Consider the following 24,124-nt stretch of genomic DNA (forward strand, 5'->3'; position numbering starts at 1 on the left):
TTTACGCGCAGTGAGTCCCTCCACACAGCACAGCCCAGAGGCGGCAGCAGAGAAGCACCGATATATCACACACAAGAGAGAGAACGCATCTGTTCTGTCCGCGTAGCCTACAGCAGGTGACTTGGCTGAGCATTCGGAGATAGACACAAGGTAAATGTCCTCTCAATCTCATTCAGACATTTGGTTTCATTCTTCACCGAGATGTGTGTTGTCCAGCTTTGATGCGCCTGTATTCTCCGATGCTACCGTTTATTTATGAGTGTAGTTGATGTCTTCTTGAAATCTTGTGTTTTTTAAGATGTTGTCAATCACTTGGTTTCGGGTAGACAGCTGTTTCAGCACGAGGGAACCATACGGACACTGATAAAGCGTGAATGGTTCTCACTCAAGTACAGTGATCTGATTTACTGATAAGCTAATGAAGTATAGAGAGCAAGAGAGAGAGAGAGAGAGTTCCAGGCGTGCTGTTTACCCAGGCTACTCCTGAGAAAGGATCAATACCAGACATCGTGTAACTCTTTGTCTGTGTGTGCATGTGTGTGTTATAACATGTACAGTGTTGAAGACAGACCATTTTCAGTAAAACACATGTTTTATATCCTGTACAGTACAGTGTAAAGCAAACAACTCATTTCCCAGAGCAGGCCAAAAACATACACCATGAAGTCTTACACAATAACACAGCAGCTAACACTGCAGAATAGGACACTGAATATGGAGGGCATTACTGCAGTGGGAATCACTGTGTGTGTGTGTGTGTGTGTGTGTGGCAGCTATGCCATTAGTCATAGAGTCAGACCACAATAAAGTGGATTTGGAAAGTATTCAGACCCCTCCACATTTCAGCCTTATTCTAAAATTGGTTAATACATTGTTTTCCTCATCAATCTACACACAATACTCCATAATGACAAAGTGAAAAGATAAAACACAGAAATACCTTATTTACATAAGTATTCAGACCCTTTGCTATGAAACTCGAATTTGAGCTCAGGTGCATCATGTTTCCATTGATCATTGTTGAGATGTTTCTACAACTTGATTGGAGTCCACCTGTGGTAAATTCAATTGATTGGACACGATTTGGTAAGGCACGGAACTGTCTATAAAAAGGTCCCACATTTGACCGTGCATGTCACAGCAAAAACCAAGCCATGAGGTCGAAGGAGTTGTCCGTAGAGGTTCGAGACAGGATTGTGTCAGGTTACAAATCTGGGGAAGGGTACCAAAACATTTCTGGAGCATTGAAGGTCCTCAAGAACATAGTGCCCTCCATCATTCTTAAATGGAAGAAGTTTGGAACCACCAAGACTCTTCCTAGAGCTGGCCACCCGGCCAAACTGAGCAATTTGGGGGAGAAGGGCCTTGGTCAGGGAGGTGAAATTGAACTCTTTGGCCTAAATGCCAAGCGTCACATCTGGAGGAAACCTGGCACCATCCCTACGGTGAAACATGGTGGTGGCAGCATCATGCTGTCAGGATGTTTTTCAGAGGCAGGGACTGGGAGACTAGTCAATATCGAGGCAAAGATGAACGAAGCCAAGTAGAGAGATCCTTGATGAAAACCTGCTCCAGAGCGCTCTGAACCTCAGACTAGGTCGAAGGTTCACCTTCCAACAGGACAACGACCCTAAGCACACAGCCAAGACAACGCGGGAGTGGCTTCGGGACAAGTCTCTGAATGTCCTTGAGTGAACCAGCCAGAGCCTGGACTTGAACCCGATCAAATATCTCTGGAGAGACCTGAAAATAGCTGTGCAGCAACGCTCCCCATCTAACCTGACATAATTTGAGAGGATCTGCAGAGACATACGTGCCAAGCTTGTAGCGTCATAACCAAGAAGACTCGAGGCTGTCACTGTCAAAGGTGCTTCAACAAAGTGCTGAGTAAAGGGTCTGAATACTTATGGAAAATGTGATATTTCAGTAAAAACATATATTTAAATGAGCAAACACTTCTATAAAACAGTTTTTGCTTTGCAATTATGGGCTATTGTGTGTAGCTTGATGAGGGAAAAAAAACTATTTATAACATTTTAGAGTAAGGCTGTAATCTTAACAAAATGTGGAATAAGTCAAGGGGTCTGAATACTTTCCGAAGGCCGAGTATGTGTGTAGCTAAATGTATTTACAGTTTTATTCACGTTTTCAAGTACTGGTGACAAGTAATGCATTCTGAGTATTGCTTAGATTGTAAAGGACACTTGATTTGTGTAAAATACTTTTTTGAAGGTTGTACTGATTATAATGAGCTAATGTTAAGCTATTTGCCAGGTATGTGTGGAGCCATGTGTGTTGACATTATACAATGCATTCTGGGTGTCACGTAAATGTCGCTCTTTCCAAAGATATTATTATGAGGTGAAGGAATGGGTCAATCATCTCTCAAGTAAACTTCCCGGAAGTGAATGAAGGGACGTGAATGATCGTAGACGACACACCCCCTTCAACATGCACACTGCAAACAGACCAAACTCATCTTGTCTCCTCTTATTATCTTTGGTTGATACAAAAAAATAATCATGGTGGCGCGCACAAACTAGCCATCGTCGGATTACTTTTATTTTCTAGAAAGTATTTTACTCAATTATTTTGATCAATGTTAAGGTTACCTGTATTGTGTTTAATTATAAACAGTAATTGCTATTAGCTAATTTATATTGTGGTTTCTGACAGCAGAGAGTTATCTAAAAATGATGGCTTGTGTTACGTCAATCTCCCCTCAGTTAGTGCTAGGACTAATGTAGCCTACATATTCCGGTTTGGATGATTGTGTATGCCGTAGCTACTTCTGTGAATGTCTGAACATTGCATCCCCCAAAGAAACAGTATGGCTAGCTCAAATGCTAGCTCAAATGCCAGCTCAAATGCCGACTGTTGCCTCAATCGAAACTGTATGTTCTAAATAAGCCTTCTAATCACACCGGTTTGAGGGTACACTGCAGGGACCACTGTAGAATGATCACACCTGTTTGTCGGTATGTGTTGTGGTAAACCGTGGGGTGTTGGGTTGAGCGTGCAAAGATTGATACAGAGACAGGGAAGTTTTAGTCCACAAAACAACTTTACTAGGACAGAAAAAAAACAAAGAAATCACTTAGGTTTGGAGTGGTCCTTCTCCTCTACTTTTGCTTGGTGTCGGTCTCTCTCACAGTGTGCCACAGTGCTCCTTTTATTTGGCCTCCACGGCTGGTTGGCACTTTCCGCTAAATACCTCCACCTGGAGCTGTCCGTGTCTGGGTGCCCAGCTCCCGTATTCCCAGCAGAGTGAGCCAACGTCGCCTCACGTACCTCCAAGCCCTGACTGGGAGGGAGGCATGCTCAGGGCTAGGTTTGCATCCCTCCTGGAGAGGGCATCCGCATTGCCGCGCTGGGCCCCTGACCTGTGGATTACAGAAAAAGAGAATCGCTGTAAGGACAGGAACCAGCAGGTGACACCGTCATTCGTGTCCTTACCTCTTACCATCCACACAAGGGGGGCATGGTCAGTGATCAGGGTGAACTTCCTCCCGAGGAGGTAATACTTGAGGGTGTCCAGTGCTCTCTTCACGGCGAGGCACTCCTTCTTGACAATGCAGTGTTTCTTCTCCCTCGGGAGGAGATTCCTGCTGACATACATGATTGGGTGCTCCTCACCTTCCTCCTCTTTGGACAAAATGGCCCCTACCCCTGTGTCAGACGCGTCTGACTGGACCAGGAGGTATTTTAGGAAAGTCCGGGGTGACGAGTACCAGATTCTAACATAGTGCATCCTTCAGGGCCTGGAACTCCGCCTCTGTGTCCTCCGTCCATCGGACCGTCTAGTGTAGTCGTGCCTTCGTTAAGTCTGTGAGGGGAGAAGCTATTGCGGCAAGTTTGGGTACAAATCTACTATAGTACCCTACTAACCCCAGGAATGACTTCACCTGCCTCTTGTTTCAGGGGACCGGGCATCCCCTAATGGCAACACATTTTTTTCACATTTTCCTTCCCGATCTGATATTCCAGGTACTCCACCTCAGCGTAGACCAGCTTGCACTTGTGGGGGTTCGAGGTCAGGCCTGCATCCCTTAGTGCATCAACCACGGCCTACAACCTACAAAGATGTGACTCCCAACTGTCATCCAGATAAGCAGCTGCGTACTCACTGTGTGGCCGCAGGACACTGTCCATGAGTCGCTGAAAGGTCGCTGTTGCCCCGTGGAACCCGAAAGGCAGAACCCGGTAGTGGTATAGCCCCCCCGGGGTGGAGAAGGCATTCTTCTCCCGGGAGGCCACTGCCAGTGGCACCTTGCCGTACCCCTTCGTCAGGTCCAAGGTGCTGATGTATCTCGTCATCCCCAAGCGGTCGATCAGTTCGTCCACCCGGAGCATGGGGTAGGCATTGAACTTACTGACCTCATTCAGGCCCCGGAAGTCATTACAGAAGCGGACGGTTCCATCCGGTTTCGGAACCAGCACTATGGGGCTAGACCACTCACTGTGTGACTCCTCCAGTACTCCCATTTCTAGCATTTGCGCACTTTTTCTCCCGGATGTGTGTGGATATGATGTTCCACAAGATCCGTGCATATAGGCACCTCAGAGAACACGTCCATATTCCGCTGGACCAACTCTCTGAGCTCTTGTCGTTGGGTCGGGCTGAGGTCTTCGACCGAGGGCGGGCCCTGCTGTGGCCGGGTCCAGGTTACGCCTCATGTGCGTGCCATTTCTTCAGTAAGTTCACATGGTAAAGCTGAAGGGGTTTTCTCTGCCCCGTTTGGAGGACCTTATAGTTGTCGTCGCCTACCCACTCAACGATGTCGTAGGGCCCATGCCACGTAGCCAGGAATTTAATCTCCGCTGTAGGGATCAGCACTAAGACCTTCTCACCTGGTTGGAACTCTCATGGTTGGCCCCCCGGTTGTAGACATGCTCCCGGGCACGTTGTGCATGCGCCATGTGCTCTCTCACCACTGGAGAATCGCCATCATCTTCTCCTTCATCTCCTCCATATGTTCTACTACGCTGCGAAAGAGGGGTAGGCTGCTCTTCCCAGACCTCCTTGACTAGGTCCAGCAGCCCGCGGGGGCCAACGGCCATACAGGAGCTCAAAGTGGTAGTAACTCACGCACTGAAAACATCAGTTGGGGCAGCAGCTGGTCCCAGTTCCTCCCGTCTCTCTCTATGACCTTCTTCAGCATCTGTTTTAGGGTCTTATTGAAGCGTTCCACCAGCCCTTCCGTTTGTGGATGGTACACACTGGTCCTCACCTGTTTTATTCGTAACAGATTGCAGACATCTTTCATCACACGAGACATGAATGTGGTGCCCTGGTCCATTAGGATTTCCCACGTAATCCCCACCCGGCTAAATAAATGGAAGAGCTCCCGTGTGATACCTTTGGCTGCCACCGTGCGTAGCGGGATTGCATCAGGATACCGGGTGGCGTAATCCACGATTACAAGGATATATTGGTGTTCCCTCGTGGTTTTCACCAACGGACCCACTAGATCCATTGCCACCCGCTTGAATAGCACTCCTATAATGGGCAAGGGAACCAAAGGGTTTCTATAATGCACCCTCGGAGCTGTGATCTGGCACTCCGGGCAACTACGGCAGTAGTCCTCCACGGCGCGCTTGACTCCGGGCCAGTGGAACCGGTTCCCAAAACGCTCCCTGGTTGTCTCCATCCCCAGGTGTGCCCCAATCAGGTGGGTGTGGGCAAGCTGCAACACAGTCTGAACATACTGGCTGGGTATCAGTAACACGTCTTTTGTCTCCCCATTACGCTTTACTACCTGGTACAATAAATGATGGTTGATGGTGAAGTGGGGGTAGCACCAGTGGGGGTAGCGCCAGTGGGGGTAGCGCCAGTGGGGGTAGCGCCAGTGGGGGTAGCAGTGGGGGTAGCAGTGGGGGTAGCAGTGGGGGTAACACTAATCACTGGGTAGCGCCAGTGGGGGTAGCGCCAGTGGGGGTAGCACCAACCCCAAGTTACAGTACGCCATCCACCGCAATCACCTGGCCCCTAGCGTTTGGTGTCTTATAACTGGGATTGGGTTAGATTGGGGTCTTATAACTCAGTCCCGAACTGACCCGTGAGGATTCCCGTGTTGGGAGGTCCATCTAGGTCCTGCATCTCCATAAAGGGGAGCCTGAGGTCTTCCTCACACGGTGGCTCGCTTGTCGGAGCGAGCCTCCTGGTCCGACTCGGCCCAGTGGGTTGGGTTGCACAGGCTAACGTCCTTTTTCCTTTTCTTCCTACCTCCCTTGCGTCCCTCCCCAGGTCCCTCCTCCACAAGCGCCTGGAAGAGAGGGCAGTCTCGACTGAGGAGAATGGAGATGGGCAGGTCACACGCGCATCTGGCACTCCCCCCTTGGGGTGGTTATCCTCACTGGCACCGTTGGGTACCTCTTCATGTTCTCATGTACATAGGACACTGTCACCTCCTCATCCCCCAGTTCCTCCTTCCCCCCTCGTGTGAGACACTGCGGGTGGGCCAGGGTCACCATGCTGCCGGAGTCCAGCAGAGTGCGGACAGCTCCAGGTGAGGTGCCCCGGCTCACCGCACTCATAGCAGCGTCTCTCATCTGGGTCCAGCGGCCGCCGACGTCGTCAGTTTGGGTCACCCTCCCGCTTCACAGCCTCAGCTGATTCCGTCCGGGCCCCCTTCAGCTGCTCGCGCCTCTTTGTGTTGTTCTTCCCCCTTGCTGCCTCGCCTCTCTCCGCTCGGGCCCCTCTCAGCAGGTCCTGGGTGTTCTGGTGAATTTCCACCGCGGTCAGCAATTCCTCCAGGCTCTGGGGGTTCTGTATGTTCAGTCTTCTTCATCTCGTATGGCAGGGCCCGAAAGTATTTATCCAGGAGGAGCTTGTCAAGCATCGGGAGGGATGGTACTTCCATCAGTAGCCAGCCCGTGGTCAGGCGCACCAGGTCGCTCATCTGAGCACGGGGGGAAAGGGTCGGGTCAAAGGCCCAGTCGTGGCCCAGTTGTGCACAGCGTGCGAGATTGAACCCATAACCGCTCAGGATCTCCCGTTTGAGTCCCTCACAATTCGCGGCCTGGTCAACATTCAAATCAAAGTAGGCCTTCTGGGCCTTCCCAGACAGGTAGGGTGCCAACAGGCTGGCCCACTTGGGCTTGGGCCATCCTTCCCTCTGTGCCGTCCTCTCGAAGGTGCACAAATACGACTCCACGACTCCACCTTCCTCCCTTAACTGTACCAGGAACGAATTCGGGTCAGACTCCTGAGCCCTCCCAACCTTCAACTGGGCTACCTCCACTGCCAGTCTGCGGTTTTGTTGGTGCTGCTCCTCCAGTGCTTGCTCCTCGAGAGACTGTTGCTTCTGCTGGCTGAGGATGAACAGAGAAACATAGAAACTTGCAACTTTCACATATGTTGATGTTGGGTTGGTGCTGGAGATGATGAATATGAAATTTAAAAATGCCCCTTTAAGTTAATGGTTAATGTTTGGGATAGGGTTAAAACAGAAACAACTTGACAGTTAAGTTTAGGCATTAATTCTGACTAGTTAAGGTAAGGGTTAAGGTTAGGCATTAATTCTGACTAGTTAAGGTAAGGGTTAAGGTTAGGCATTAATTCTGACTAGTTAAGGTAAGGGTTAAGGTTAGGCATTAATTCTGACTAGTTAAGGTAATGGTTAAGGTTAGGCATTAATTCTGACTAGTTAAGGTAAGGGTTAAGTTTTGGAATAGGGTTAAAACAAAACAAATAAAAACTAGTGCCTAGCACTGGGATTGAACCCGCAATCCTCAGAGCTAGATTACTCCCATCCACAACACCCTTGCAAGCTGCAAGCCTACTTGATAGTAATAGCGCTCACTGTTGCCCCTAGTGGCCTGTATTGAAGGCACCTCTCGACATCCTGGGGACTTGGTTCTGGTGTGACCTGGCTACACACAGACACACACACACACACACACATTGTGTGGTGCCAGAAAAACAACCTCTCCCACAACGTGAGCAAGACAAAGGAGAAGATCGTGAACTACAGGAAAAGGAGGGCCGTGCACGGCCACATTCACATCGACGGGGCTGTAGTGGAGCGGGACGAGAGTTTCAAGTTCCTTGGTGTCCTCAAACTATCATGGTCCAAACACACCAAGAAAGTTGTGAAGAGGGCACGGCAATGCCTTTTCCCCCTCTCTGGATGCATTTGGCATGGGTCCCTAGATCCTCAAAAAGTTCTACAGCTGTAACATCAAGAGCGTCCTGACCGGTTGCATCACCGCCTGGAATGGCAACTGCTCGACATTTGACCATAAGGCACTACAGAGGGTAGTGCGTACAGCCCAGTATATCACCGGGGCCAAGCTTCCTGCCATCCAGGACCTATCTGTGTCAGAGGAAGACCCAAAAAATGGCCAAATACTCCAGTCACCCAGTCCTAGGCTGTTCTCTCTGCTACCACACTTTCTGTTTTAAGCTTTCTCATGAAGTGCCACTGAGGGACTATGGCTTGTGGATTATTGTAGTGAGCAGAAGTCAGATGGGTCTGCAGCTGTTGCTGTCTAAACCCCTGGTCCTGGAGAGCTACAGGCTTAAGTTCCAGCCGGGTCCAATATCTGTGCATTAGAGATGTCGACGATGAGTATGACGTGTAACTTCTCTAACGCTCAGGAAGCTCTGATTCAAACTCCCACTAGACAGCTCTGCAAGTGTTATAATGTCAAAATACCTTCGTTACTCACCATATATTGGGTTTTGCTGAGCTGAACTGCTCAACTACAGTATTTACTTCCTTTACTGACAATATATACTTCCACATAAATATGTGCAAGCAACTGAAAAAATGCCACTCCGGCTATTGTAGACTTCCAATCTGTGTATGGCGGTAACGAGTGATTTACATTGGAGTTGTCAAATAGGCATTTTTTCGGTCGCTTGTAAATGATTATTTAGACATTTTTTGGAAGTACATACCGGGAGGGTCACTAGAGACTATACTGGATTAACATAAAGAAGTGTTAGAAGGTTTACATCATACTGGAAGTAGAGAGTACCAATAAGTACCAGGAAGTACTCATGGTCTATTGCCCCATATTTAGTATTTTATTAGGATCCCCAATTAGCCACTACCAAGGCAGTGGCTACTCTTCCTGGGGTCGAAACAGGAAACAAAACAGAACAAATAAAATACATAATATAGATAATGCAATACATATTGCAGTACAAAATACAATAGAAAATATATAAAAATGGTTGTGTCTTCACAGTCCCTGTTGTGCCATAAGGGATTCTTTTATCTGTTTATCCCATCTGGTTCTATTGCTAGCTTGATTTACCTGGGGTGGAAGAGACCTCCATGTAGTCATGGCTCTATTTAATACTGTGTGTTTCCCAGCCTCTGTTCTGGACCTGGGGCCTGTGAAGAGACCTCTGGCTGCATGTCTTGTGTGGTACCGATGAGTGTCTGAACTGTGTGCCAACTGCTTGAACAGACAGTTCAGTACCTTTAACCCATCAGCACCTCGCACAAAGACCAATAGTGATGCAATCAATCTCTCCTCAACTGTGAGCCAGGAGAGATTGACGTGCATGTCATTGACATTCGCCCTCCGTGTACATCTAAGTGCAATACGTGCTGCTCTGTTCTGGACCAACTGCATCTTTCCTATGCCCTTTTTTGGCTGCACATGACCACACAACTGGGCAGTAGTCCAGGTGCGACAAAACTAGGACCTGTAGGACCAGCCTGGTCGATATCGTATATAGTAAAAAGGCAGTGCACTATATGGGGAATAAGGCTCACGTGGAAAGCACTATACTGCATGTGGAATGGTGTGTCATTTGGGACTGCATTTCAGTCTAAGCCAAAGCCTCTGTATGTGTCAGATCATAACTAATGTCATGCTGTTTCTTTACTGTTGTTCAGAACTCACAGTGATGTTCTCAGTTAATTATCAACCTAAGCCAATTGATATTAGATTCTATTCTGGGAGCTGTAACTTTATGAGTTGATATGAATAATAAACCATTTAGGACTCCTGGTGATTGTCATCAGACGGTAGTGTGTGTCTGCGTGTCTCTCTGTGTGTGTGTATTTGCACTTGTTTTCCTACATTATCAGGAGCCCAATGTCCTAACATTTCACCTTAATGTCCTGAAAAGGTCTGTAATCAATAACCTTTTTGAACTTTTTTCAGGTCCTGAATTTGTTAAAATGCTATTTTAAACTTAAGAGTTAGGTTTAGGATTTTGGGGTTAGGTTTAGGGTTAGAGTTTTTTGGGGTTAGATTAAGGTTTATGGTTAGGGGTTAGGTCAAATATGTTTGTTTTTCTTTGTAAAAAGAAAGAAGGTACACTCCAAAAAGTCCTGACATTTTCTGAAAACACAGCTGTGTGTGTGTGTGTGTTTGTGTAATACACCATATATATGAGATTGTCTTGAGACTCGTCCTTGTAGAAAACAGTGAGAGGAGAACAAGATCTCTTGAAACGCAAAGCAGTTGCATCTCATTTTGTCATATAGATAAGTACACTGTGAATTTAGCAACATGTGATGGGAGCTAAGGCTTTAATTCAGGGAGGGAATGCTCTACTGGCAATCTTCAACTGTACTGTTAGGCTGCCCACTTCCCGGCAACAAGGTGCATGATGTGTGGTGAATGTATTGTTGAAGAAAAAGTTGAGTCGAGTTGAGCAGAGGCGGTTTTAGGATATCCACACATGGGGAACATTTGTTAGCAGGGCCTTTAGAATTGGCCTTTAAAAATGCATTTGTACTTAATTTACATGATAGAAGCTGATTCTTTTTTTAAACAGAAATTACCGAAATGAGTTGCTCCTTTGACGCTGACAAACTGAGATCAAAGACTGATAGTATTATTGTGTGTATATATATACACATACAGTGGGGCAAAAAAGTATTTAGTCAGCCACCAATTGTGCAAGTTCTCCCACTTAAAAAGATGAGAGAGGCCTGTAATTTTCATCATAGGTACACTTCAACTATGACAGACAAAATGAGGGGGGAAAAATCCAGAAAATCACATTGTAGGATTTTTTATTAATTTATTTGCAAATTATGGTGGAAAATAAGTATGTGGCGTTCCTCATGAGAGCCAGTTTCATCATAGCGCTTGATGTTTTTTGCGACTGCACTTGAAAAAACTTTCATAGTTCTTGAAATTTTCCGCATTGACTGACCTTCATGTCTTAAAGTAATGATGAACTGTCGTTTCTCTTTTCTTATTTGAGCTGTTCTTGTCATAATATGGATATATATATATATATATTTTTTTACCAAATAGGGCTTCTTTTGTATAACCACCCCTACCTTGTCACAACACAAATTGGCTCAAACGCATTAAGGAAAGAAATTCCACAAATTATATTTTAACAAGGCACACCTGTTAATTGAAAGGAATTCCAGGTGACTGGAATGCCAAGAGTGTTTAAAGCTGTCATCAAGGCAAAGGGTGGCTAATTTGTAGAACACTTTTTTGGTTACTACATGATTCCATGTGTTATTTCATAGTTTTGATGTCTTCACTATTATTCTACAATGTAGGAAATAGTAAAAATAAAGAAAATCCCTGAAATGGTCATTACACAGATGCACCTTGTGCTGGGGACAATAAAAGGCCATTCTAAAATGTGCAGATGTCTCAAGTTTTGAGGGAGCGTGCAATTGGCATGCTGACTGCAGGAATGTCCACCAGAGGTGTTGCCAAAGAATTGAATTTACATTTTTCTACCATAAGCCGCTTCCAATGTCGTTTTAGAAAATTTGGCAGTACATCCAACCGGCTTCTTAACGCTACAGCATGCAATGACATACTAGATGATTCTGTGCTTCCAAACTCGTGGCAACAGTTTGGGCAAGGCCCTTGCCTGTTTCAGCATGACAATGCCACCGAGCACAAAGCGAGGTCCATACAGAAATGGTTTGTCAAGATCAGTGTGGAAGAACTTGACTGGCCTGCACAGAGCCCTGACTTCAACCCCATCGAACACCTTTGATTTGAAATGGAACGCCGACTGCGAGCCAGGCCTAATCGGCCAACATCAGTGCCCAACCTCACTACGTCTCAGGTGGCTGAATGGAATTAAGTCCCCGCAGCAATGTTCCAACATCTAGTGGAAAGTCTTCCCAGAAGAGTGGAGGCTGTTATAGCAGCAAAGGGGGGACAAACTCCATATTAATGCATGTGATTTTGGAATGAGATGTTCACATACTTTTGGTCATGTAGTGTATGTCTGACTATGTACCACACACATTGTGTGTTCTTTGATTATGACAGTCATTGAAATCATAACAATTTCAGATATAATAGAATGTGATTGTTATTTCACTTGCCCAGCTGTCCATATCCTTGACAATTCCACAACAGAAGAAGCGTAGGTTTATTTTGGCAATCATGCGCTTCACTCCAAAATGGCAAGCATGCATTTCGGTCAGCACAGCCTCCTTCTCCTCCTTAGTGAAAATCAACCTCCTGTCTGGCTGGCCATCCTTCCCCCGTAGGTACATGTGATTGTCCAACAAGTTGGAAGAGAAGAGTTGTGGAAATATTCAAGTCTAAGTACATTTGCACTGCTGTCTCTGTTTCTCTCTCCATCTCTCTCTCTCTCTCCCCCACCCCCCCCACCTCTCTCTGTTTGTGTAGTCTAGCTAAGAGACCTAGTTAAGGGCAGTTGGAATTATCATAATTGCTTCCACCTATCCATTTGATTGATCAGGTTTAACTTATAACTCGATACCACAATATGACAGACATATAACTTACTGCATGTATAGCTAGCAACATGTAGATGACCAACTAGCTAGATGGAAAATGGTTGTACGTAGCTAAATCCTTCCGGTTATCTAATAGAAGTTAACTGCTTAACGTTACCCTGAATTGTGAATTTCTGTTGTCAAGATCCGGGGTGTCTTCATAGTACTTCGCCTGGTTGGAAAGATAAAAGAAAATAATTGAGGTGCAAGTTACATACAAACAGAAAGCTACAATAACAGTTAGTTAGCTAGCTAACGTTAGCTAAATAAAACTGTCTGGCTAGCTAGGTGACGAGTTTAGTAGCTGGCTAGCTGACTAGGCAGGCTGAGCTAAATAAGTACAGTAGCTAGCAACGTCAATCTGAAAACAGCTAAAATTATTTCTTCCTATTTAACAATATTTTCTTATATAAAGACATTTATATGGTAAAGAAAGAATGTTCTCTTTCCAGTCTTCTCGGTCCTCCGAAGCAGTAGGTAGCAGGTAACAGTTAGTCGCCATCAAAAACACTGTCCTTGGGGAGCAATTCTGAGCTAATAATAATTTTAGAACTAGAACTGCCCGCGTCCTCTGTCCTCCATGACCGCTAGGTAAAATGGAGCCAAGCAATCAGCAGAGCAACGGATGCTTTGGTTCATTACGTAGACCGGTCAGAATTTTGCAAGTTCTAGAAACAGCCCTAGCAACAGCTCTTCTCTGTTCTGGCACCCAATGGTGGAACCAGCTTCCCCCTGAAGCTAGGACAACAGTCCCTGCCTATCTTCCGAAAGCATCTGAAATCCTACCACTTCAAATAGTATCTTAAATAATCCCATCCACCAGCAAATTGATCTGACCCATTCGGATCCTCACAGTACAGTCAGGACACAGAATATTGAATGAGTCCATGTCCAGCTGTAGGAAATGTCCATGTGTGATATTCGGAGTAATCCCAATATCATATATGTTTAAAGGACATATCTGGTTTGAGATTTTTTCAGGATATGGTGCATGTCCACAAAACTCAAAATATGCTTTGGAAATCTGTATTCTTTAGAATATAAAAAAATGTATATATATATAAAATGTAAAAAACATGTCATGTAAAGATATCCCCTGTAATGGACCGTTTTCGCCCAGTGACTAAAATGTAAGAGAAGAGGGGTTATGAGAGGAGATGGAAGGAGAAAAGAGGGGAGGTGTCAGTATTCTACCGTTTGAGAGAGAATACTCCTGGCTAAATTTTTGGCTGGGGTTAAGGCGGCGCTAGTGTCAAACGCATGTTAGTTTGTCATTTTGTCATGTAAAAACTGGTGCACTGGCATTTTCCAGCCCTAATATTTTCCAGCCCTAACGCCAGGTTCAGTAATTTACCTGTCTCATATCAGCTCGCTTGCACTCAGATAGGTGTGGTGGAAATATTTGAGGTGTGTCCTTAAAAGCATGTTCCAAAGTACTAATTTCAGACGGCGCTGAGCGCTGGTAACAGTTGGTTATGGCATGAATTTTGACTGCAGAAACGCAGACTATTCGGCTGTGAAGCCACTGCCCATATGTGCATGAAACAAGAGTAGCCCAATGTGCTTTTGGTGCCTGTATACTTCGTATTTAGAAACGTACATAAAAAAAAATCCAAGCATAGCCTCCCCTCCTCACAATGAATCCTTTTTTTCTGCCCAATGCAATCTCAAAGTAATCAAGACTGTCGATAATGGGTTTGGCTCCGAAGACCGCTTAAGTTAGAAAGGAGAGGTAGGCCCACAATATTTTAGCCATGCAGTTCCCGTTTTGGACGTGCGTAAAAAACCCTCCATGATGTAGGCACGTGTCCATGCCCATTATGAAATGAGCGATAAGTACCTTGGTGAATACCGGTGAACCTCGTATTTAGAAGTTATCTGTAACACGGAACCCAAACCGGCTGATAGAGCACGTGCACAAATTTATTTTGCCCCCCACACCAAACGCGATCACGACACGCAGGTCAAAATATCAAAACAAACTCTGAACCAATGACATTAATTTGGGGACAGGTCGAAAAGCATTAAACATGTATGGAACAGTATCTAGCTAGCTTGCTGTTGCTAGTTAATTTGCCCTGGGATATAAACATTGAGTTGTTATTTTACCTGAAATGCACAAGGACCTCTACTCCGACAATTAATCCACACATAAAACGGCCAACCGAATCGTTTCTAGTCATCTCTCCTCCTTCCAGGTTTTTTCATCTTTGAACTTATATGGTGAGCCATCTAAACTTTCATTGTGTTACCACCACAACCGGCAACAAAGTTCGTCTTTCAATCACCCACATGGGTATAACCAATGAGGAGATGGCACGTGAGTGCCTATTTCTATAAACCAATGAGGAGATGGGAGAGGCAGGACTTGCAGCGTGATCTGCGTCAGAAATAGGAATGACTTCTATTTCAGCCCTTGGAAACGCAGACTCTCGTTGGCGCGCACAAGCAGGGTGCAATAATTGAATAATTTTTTAACAATTATTTTGCGACGCTCGCGCCACGTTTCCGGTCTGGTCAGTATGTTATTAGGCCTATTATAACAAAGGCTGGTTCAACAGTAATGTGTGTCTTTTTTATCATTACATTTTACATTTATTTAAAAAAACTGCTTGTTTTTTGTTTAATGTTATTACAACCAAACCTATTAGGATTCACCTTCCTGGTTTTATGGTGACAAGGTCTGTGGCACACTTGCAATGCAACTTCTGGAGGTGTGTGAATGCGATCTGATCTGTAAAATGGTTGCAATTATGTTCATAAAACACATGCCTATTTGGGAGCAGTATAACGGTGAGTGGACATTCTCCCTTTCTGTTTATATTGGATCTTTGTCCAGCTACTGTGAACATTTTGGATATGCATAAAAAAGGTAATAGTATATGCCCACGGGGAGAAATGATGATGCCTGTAAGTGTTGCATAGCCTATTTAAAACAAGTTGTATTGTTTAGAATTTGATTGAGAATTTTGTTCTTTTTTATGCCTTATCAATAATGAATTTAATCTCGCTTATTGACAATGTTTGGCATGTCCATGCTCAACCATAATGCAATTTACAGTAGGCCCCTATATATCAGTGTGAATGCTATTGAGGCCATGCAATTACTTAGAACAATGTGGACTGCAAATGGGTTCAAGTGAACATATTTAGCATAGATAGGTCTACATTTTGTTATTTTGTTTTTGTAAGCAATTTAACTAACTATAACGCACTAATATTGGAATTGGAGTTGATTCCAAGGCAATACATAAAATACCATAAATTCACAACACATATTTCGCCATGGAGCACTTTTCAAATATTTCTGACACACTCCTGAACCTATATAGTGGGGAGAACAAGTATTTGATAACCTGCAAAATCGGCAGTGTTTCCCACTTACAAAGCATGTAGAGGTCTGTAATTGTTATCATAGGTACATTTCAACTGTGAGAGACATAAATCTAAAACAAAAATCCAGAAAATCACATTGTATAATTTTTAAGTAATTAATTTGCATTTTATTGCATGACATAAGTATTTGATCACCTACCAACCAGTAAGAATTCCGTCTCACAGACCTGTTAGTTTTTCTTTAAGAAGCCCTCCTGTTCTCCACTCATTACCTGTATTAACTGCACCTGCACAAGGCTGGGATGGGCTACAGGACAATAGGCAAGCAGCTTGGTGAGAAGGCAACAACTGTTGGCGCAATGATTAGAAAATGGAAGAAGTTCAAGGTGATGGTCAATCACCTTTGGTCTGGGTCTCCATGCAAGATCTCACCTCGTGGGGCATCAATGATCATGAGGAAGGTGAGGGATCAGCCCAGAACTACACGGCAGGACCTGGTCAATGACCTGAAGAGAGCTGGGACCACAGTCTCAAAGAAAACCATTAGTAACACACTACGCCGTCATGGATTCAAATCCTGCAGCGCACGCAAGGTCCCCCTGCTCAAGCCAGCGCATGACCAGGCCCGTCTGAAGTTTGCCAATGACCATCTGGATGATCCAGAGGAGGAATGGGAGAAGGTCATGTGGTCTGATGAGACAAAAATAGAGCTTTTTGGTCTAAACTCCACTTGCCGTGTTTGGAGGAAGAAGAAGGATGAGTACAATCCCAAGAACACCATCCCAACCGTGAAGCACGGAGGTGGAAACATCATTCTTTGGGGATGCTTTTCTGCAAAGGGGACAGGACAACTGCACCGTATTGAGGAGAGGATGGATGGGGCCATGTATCACGAAATCTTGGCCAACAACCTCCTTCCCTCAGTAAGAGCATTGAAGATGGGTCGTGGCTGGGTCTTCCAGCATGACAACGACCCGAAACACACAGCCAGGGCAACTAAGGAGTGGCTCCGTAAGAAGCATCTCAAGGTCTTGGAGTGGCCTAGCCAGTCTCCAGACCTGAACCCAATAGATCATCTTTGGAGGGAGCTGAAAGTCCGTATTGCCCAGCGACAGCCCCGAAACCTGAAGGATCTGGAGAAGGTCTGTATGGAGGAGTGGGCCAAAATCCCTGCTGCAGTGTGTGCAACCCTGGTCAAGAACTACAGGAAACGTATGATCTCTGTAATTGCAAAAAAAGGTTTCTGTACCAAATATTAAGTTCTGCTTTTCTGATGTACCAAATACTTGTCATGCAATGAAATGCAAATGAATTACTTAAAAATCCTAATGTGATTTTCTGGATTTTTGTTTTAGATTCCGTCTCTCACAGTTGAAGTGTACCTATGATAAAATTACAGACCTCTACATGCTTTGTAAGTAGGAAAACCTGCAAAATCGGCAGTGATCAAATACTTGTTCTCCCCACTGTATAGTGCTACCTGTAACGCTCGTCCTCTTCCTCTGACGAGGAGTAGCACGGATCGGACCAAAGCACAGCGTGGTACATGTTCATGACGATTTTTATTCAACTCAGAACACTAAAGCAAAAATAACAACGAGAATGATACGAAACTAAACAGTCCTGTCTGGTGACATACACAGAGACAGAAAATAATCACCCACAAAACACAATAGAAAACAGGCTCCCTAAATATGGTTCTCAATCAGGGACAACGATTGACAGCTGCCTCTGATTGAGAACCATACCAGGCCAAACACAGAAATAGCAAATCATAGAAAAACTAACATAGACAACCCACCCAACTCACGCCCTGACCATACTAAACAAACAAAAGAACTAAGGTCAGAACGTGACACTACCGCCTGCGATTAGAATTACCTACTGAGAATTACCTACTGAGGTTTGTTTAAATAGAGCCCTCCATGTCCTATTCCACTAGAACACCTATGGAGACACAAACGCTAGTGTGTGTGTCTGTGTGACAGGGTTCGTTGTTTTATCCAAGCAGGGAGTTCTGGGGGATGTTGGATGGAGGATATTTGCTTGATTATTGTCTTCCGCTGGATAAATTGTTTCCACTGAGTGACTCAAGACTCTTGTCTTGCACACACATTAAGAAAGACGCTTGGCGAGACTGAGACGTGTTCTTCAGACAGACAAATCCGATTGAAATCACTGGTTTGTTTTCTACCTTCTATAATAAACCAGCCGTATGCTGCTCATCAACCCCTACCTGCTGCTTTAATGACAGAACAATATCGTCAGACAGAAATAGAATGGGGAGAGAGAGAGAGAGAGAGAGAGGGGTTAGGAAGAGAGAGCGGAGAGGGAGAGAGAGAAGCAGGAGGGAGTTAAAGAGAGACAGAAAATAAGGAATTGGTGGTAAAAGATAGGGGAGACAGTGGACGACAGGAGGGAGTGAGGGAAGAGGCGGGGGAGTGTTAATTCTTGATGAAAGCGACTGGTCATTCGCGAGCAAAATATTCACAGCACAGTAAAAAGACCCAGTAGAGAGTAGCTAGCAAAACAGAAGAGATATTAACGTTGTTTTTCCTGATTAGTGGTAGCGATAAGTGTCTGAGTTAATGAGGCGGTGTCATAAACATGATGTATTGTCTTTTCAAAGTAGGTTTAATTAAACAGCTTTCTCAAACCAGGACACCGCTGGCCTGAGGGAGAGCGTAAAGCATGAACCAGATAAAGTAGAGGGCAGAAACGCTCACTGTGGTTGCTTACATACAGCGTGTGTGTGCACGTGCATATTTGTGAATGTTCATACTTGCACGCATGTGTGTTTTATATGCACGTGTGTTTGTGTGCATCCGAGCATGCATGCGTGTGTTTATTAAATGTGTCTGGGAGCGCATTGGTATTTTTAGAGAGGCCAGGGATTTCAGATCAGGGAACATTCTACTAGAGTTTATCTCTGTTCTACAGCCTACTCTATGTTTATGTTGTCGAGCCATAGCTATACTGTTGCATGTATCTACTACAACTGTCTAGACTAATTGAAGGAGACACACGGGCGTGCATGTATGCACGCATGCACACATGCACACAGACACACACACACAGACACTTATTTTAGGGTCATATTAAGCCGTTTGTCTCTAATGTTTAATCTCATCAGAGGAGCCAGTAACTAACACCATTAACCTGAGGGCAGTGTGTGTGTCTGTTCGTTTTTGCATCTGTGTGTGTTCCCAGTCTAGCTATAGTTGCCCACATCTCTCCTCTCCTGTGTGTGTGCTTGTTTCCTGTCCTAATGGGTAGTGTATGTATGATTGCATGACTACATGCCTCATCTGAGCTGCATTCTCTCTTTCACGCAAATGAGCCAGAAATGACTGTTGCTTTCCAGCATTTAGCTTTGTGTTTGCTTGTGTTTGCTTGTGTGTGTGTGTGTGTGTGTGTGTGTGTGTGTGTGTGTGTGTGTGTGTGTGTGTGTGTGTGTGTGTGTGTGTGTGTGTGTGTGTGTGTGTGCAACCTGCTGGGGAAAAAAGAAAGAAACAAAAGACATGAAAGATGTTCTGAGGAAAGAGAGATGATAAGATGATTACAGTGGTGTGAGGGAGACAGACAAAGAGGGAGACAAAGAAATAAAGATGAGAGAATGAGAGAGGAAAAGAGAGACAGTGAGAGAGAATCTGTAGTAATTGTCAGTCACACAGCGTTAAACAGAGACCTGCTTTCTTGAGGGAAGATAGACCAACATAATTATAGTTTCCCCTCTACTTTCTCCTCCTTTAATATCTATCCCTGAGCTCTTCAACACTGGCTAGAGACTTAATACATTTTATGCATATTAAGTGGACATTTTTATATATAGTGGACAATGAAAGCCTCCCTCTTATTTTCTTCTTCTTTCTTATTACTTATCTTAAGTCTTACTCTTCTCTCTTTTTCTCTTCAACTTTTTTCAACTTCTTTTTTTCGAATCTCAACCCTTCTCATATCTTCCCTGTCTTCATCTAAACTCTCTTTTCCTTTTTCTCTTTTCCTTTTTCATCATCCTCTTGTCCTCTCCTCTCTTCTCTCCTCTCATCTCCTGTTCTCTTTTCACATGTTCTCTCATCTTCTCTACATTCTCCTTCTTATGGTCTTTTCGAATGCTATATTCTCTTTTCCTCCATCCCCTGCCTTTAGTTTTTTTTATTTGTAGATTATTCTCTACTCTTACAGGGTAAATAGACTGAGATTATCTTCTATTGTCTGTTTTACATATAGAGACTTTGAGCTGATCCTGAGCCAAACCAGTCACAGTGTCTCCAGCAGACCGAGGGAGTGGGCTCAGCCAATCAAAGTGATTAGCAGACTCGGACAGCCAATCACGGCGACTCTAGCAACATGACGACCAACCAGCTGTGGCCAACTGAGAAGGGTATAGAAAGACTATAACTGCCTGTCTACCCCATCACCCTGTACCCCTCTACACCGCCTTGAACTCGAGCCCCCCATCAACTCCCAGTCTCTACCCCCTCAGAGGGAGTTCAGTAAGCACCCTCTAACAGCCTCCAAAGCCCTTCTTCCACCATGACCAATAACAGCAGCTCCCCTGGCATCTGGGAGACCACTGATTGGTCCGAGTCAGGCCAGTGCCCGCCCTCGGTGTGCGGGGCCACATTCCTTATTGTGGCCTACAGCACGGTGATCGCGGTGGGGTTACTAGGCAACGTGGGCCTGGTGTTCATCATTGGGCGGCAGAAGGAGCTGCGTAACGTCACCAACATTCTGATCGCCAACCTGTCCTGCTCGGACATCCTGATGTGTGTGGTGTGTCTGCCAGTCACCGTCATCTACACTCTGATGGACCGCTGGGTATTGGGGGAGGCACTCTGCAAGGTGAGAACGCAGTTCCTGCGCCTGTATGTTTGTTGGACAACCGTTCCGTGTTTGTTTGTCTGTAATCTGTCTTTTTTTTCTCCTCCCGCTCCCTCTCTTCTCCCTCATATATCTCCTCTCTTCCCTCTCAGGTCACTCCGTTTGTACAGTGTGTGTCAGTGACGGTGTCTATATTCTCCCTGGTGTTGATTGCGTTGGAGCGCCATCAGTTGATCCTGCACCCTACTGGCTGGTCCCCAGCAGCAGGCCACTCCTATCTGGCCGTAGGTCTCACCTGGTTGGTCGCCTGCTTAATATCCCTCCCCTTCCTATCCTACAACATTCTGACTGACGATCCCTTCCAGAACCTCACACTGCCCGCCAACCCCTTCAGGTTAGTGTGTGTGTGTTTGATTGTGCATGCCAGATGTAGCACTCTCTCTCTCTTCCTCTCTCTCTCTCCTCAGAGACCATGTGATCTGTATGGAGAAATGGCCGACAGATAGACACCGTCTGGCCTACACCACCTTCCTGCTGCTGTTCCAGTACTGCGTCCCCCTGCTATTGGTGCTGCTCTGCTACCTCCGCATTTTCCTACGCCTACGTCGACGCAGGTGACCCACACATGCACGCACACACGCAAGCAGGCACACACACACAGGACAGTCAAAGAATTGGAAAATGAAGGAGTCGTTCATAGTCAATGGAGTCATTGTGAAGAAAAGTTGAAGACGAATGAGTCTGCTTACTCAGACGCAGGTAATACATCAGGACAGGATTCAATGAATGGTAGTCAATTAATTACCAATGGTGAATGGGAGAATGAAATAAATGAAAGAGTGCAGTAGTAGTCCAATGATTTTCAAAGAGGATAGACAGTGAACAGTTAATGAGTAAATGTTAATGAAGTTCATGAGTACCTGGTATAGTGTGGTATAAATCCCATCCATCTAGTCCGTTCCTGTGGCCCCCCCAAGTCCATTCCTTTGTTTCTCCCATCCAGGGACATGGTGGAGCGGATCCGGAATGCCCGAGGAGCCCAGAGGATCAATGCTATGCTGGCGGCCATCGTAGCTGCCTTCGCCCTCTGCTGGCTGCCACTCAACGTGTTCAACACGATATTCGACTGGCACCACCAGGTGCTGCCCGCCTGCCAGCACGATGCTTTGTTCTCTGCCTGCCACCTCACTGCAATGGCCTCCACCTGTGTCAACCCTGTGGTGAGTGGACTGGACTAGAATTGAACTTAACTGAATTGAAATTAAATTAAATTAACTTCATTTTTATTCAACTGTATTGATACAAATTTTGGAAATGGAAATGTCATTACAAACGTGCTGGTGCTGTACATTAACACCTTTTCTGCACACACACACACACACACACACACACACACACACACACACACAGGTGTACGGCTTCCTGAACAGTAACTTTCAAAAGGAGTTGAAGGTTCAGCTGCAGCGCTGCCACTGTGGCTTGGGGGCGCCAGAGAGCTATGAGAATTTCCCGCTCTCTACCGTCGGCAGCGAGGGGATAACCAAGATGTCAACGCTGAACCGGGCAGGGTCAATGAGCACCGCGCTGCCTCCACGGGCCGAGCCCTGTGTTAGCATACGCAGCTAACGTCTAGCCAACAGAGTCTAGCCACGCTACACTACTTTCTACTGAGTAGTGTAGCGTGTACAGCTGTCAGACAGGGTGTAAACAACAAGGATACAGTTCATATCAAATAAGCAGCAAACAGACAAACCCTCAAATGAACAGAGCTGGCATAGAGCAGCTAACGCTACTGGACAGAGCTAGCGGCTGATGCTAAAGAGAGACAGAGTGGAAATAAGCAGCTGGACAGACAGAGCTAGTTGGCCCCAGTTTCCATGAGGTTCAGTCAATTTCTGAATTCCTATAAAGCATTGCAGGCCGAGCAGACTATACAGGACTGATGTATGCACTTAGCTAAAATAAAAATGAACGAACAGATCCATACAGCTAATCAACGGAGCAGCTCGTGGACAGAGTGCACACATGCAGCTACGCTAGGTAGCACACAGCTGGAGAGACTGCGACAGAGTGACAGACCCAGGGACGTGTGGGCTCTGTTTCCATGGTGACGGGGTATTTCTGAACTAAGTCAGTTTGTTCCCAGAAGAATTGTCGTCACCAGAGTTTGACATCATCCTAGGGTGTTAAGCTGCTGTCACGCCAGTCAGATGGATGGATGGACGGTCAGTCAGTCAGTCAGACAATTCCAAACTCAGGGCTGCCTTGAGCTGATATGACAGCTGTCTGTCTAACATCAGAATAACCCTGTTGACACTGACAGCCCTCCCTCTCAGTCGCTGTCTCCCTGTGAGCTGTTCAGTAATCAGAGAGATCAGTCTGAGACATGCTGATGAAAGAGACAGAGAGAGGGGAGGAGAGAGAGAGAGTCCCTGATGTTGCTTACGCATTGCAGACAGATCATACACACACAGAGCTGGCTGACCGGACTGTCTGGCTGGTCTACTGACTGTCTGGCTGGTCTACTGACTGTCTGGCTGGTCTACTGACTGGCTGGCTGGTCTACTGACTGTCTGGCTGGTCTACTGACTGTCTGGCTGGTCTACTGTCTATCTGTCTGGGTGGCCGACTGGCTGATTGGCTGGCTGGCCTACTGTAGATCTTCATCAATAATTTATGATTGTACAGAACAGTGGAAATGGATGTAAAAAATATATATATCATGATTTGAATATTTTTGCCTAAAAGTAAAACAAAATTCCACTTCTTTCCATTTGTGGTGAAAGTGCCAAGGCTCCAGCTTGATGTTGTGCATCTGTCATTTTATATATGGAGTGTTTTTGTTTTTGTTTTTGTTAGCTCTGATTTTAATGATCCAACCATATTGCTCATGTATAAAATTACTATTGGCTTTGGTGTGTGTGTGTGTGTGTGTGTGTAAACCCTCTTAGGTGAGTGTTCAGGATATAATCACCTCAGCCCTTCTCATTGGCTCCTGCTCCAGACATTGAGGCCTGTTTGGATCTTAACGTCAGGCAGTTTCCTGCTTCACTAGAGCCAATCATGTGTTAGCATGTAACTGCTGCTACATGCTAATGTGTTAGCTCTGGCCGGTCCAGAAACAATCCTGGACCCTAACTCCTGGGCCCTGAGTGCTGAACTAGAACAGGATCCCAGTGCAGATATGAACTCACCACTGTAGTACAGATGTCGGATTTTCATTTGATCACTCTTTTGTCCCTCTCTCGCTTGCTCAAACA

The 24,124-nt window shown here is 45.5% G+C and overlaps 1 protein-coding gene across 1 annotated transcript; it reads left to right on the forward strand.

Annotated features, from left to right (window-relative positions):
• Nucleotides 1-23,780, forward strand: npy8ar (neuropeptide Y receptor Y8a). Its single transcript, XM_024397165.2, has 6 exons — nt 1-150; nt 20,271-20,885; nt 21,017-21,258; nt 21,332-21,478; nt 21,868-22,084; nt 22,275-23,780. The coding sequence occupies exons 2-6, from the start codon at nt 20,577-20,579 to the stop codon at nt 22,488-22,490; spliced, it is 1,131 nt and encodes a 376-aa protein (XP_024252933.1). The 5' UTR covers nt 1-150; nt 20,271-20,576; the 3' UTR covers nt 22,491-23,780.
• The last annotated feature ends 344 nt before the right edge of the window (nt 23,781-24,124 follow it).

Source organism: Oncorhynchus tshawytscha, linkage group LG33 (genome assembly GCF_018296145.1).
Source record: "Oncorhynchus tshawytscha isolate Ot180627B linkage group LG33, Otsh_v2.0, whole genome shotgun sequence".
In the NCBI taxonomy this organism is placed as follows: Eukaryota; Metazoa; Chordata; class Actinopteri; order Salmoniformes; family Salmonidae; genus Oncorhynchus; species Oncorhynchus tshawytscha.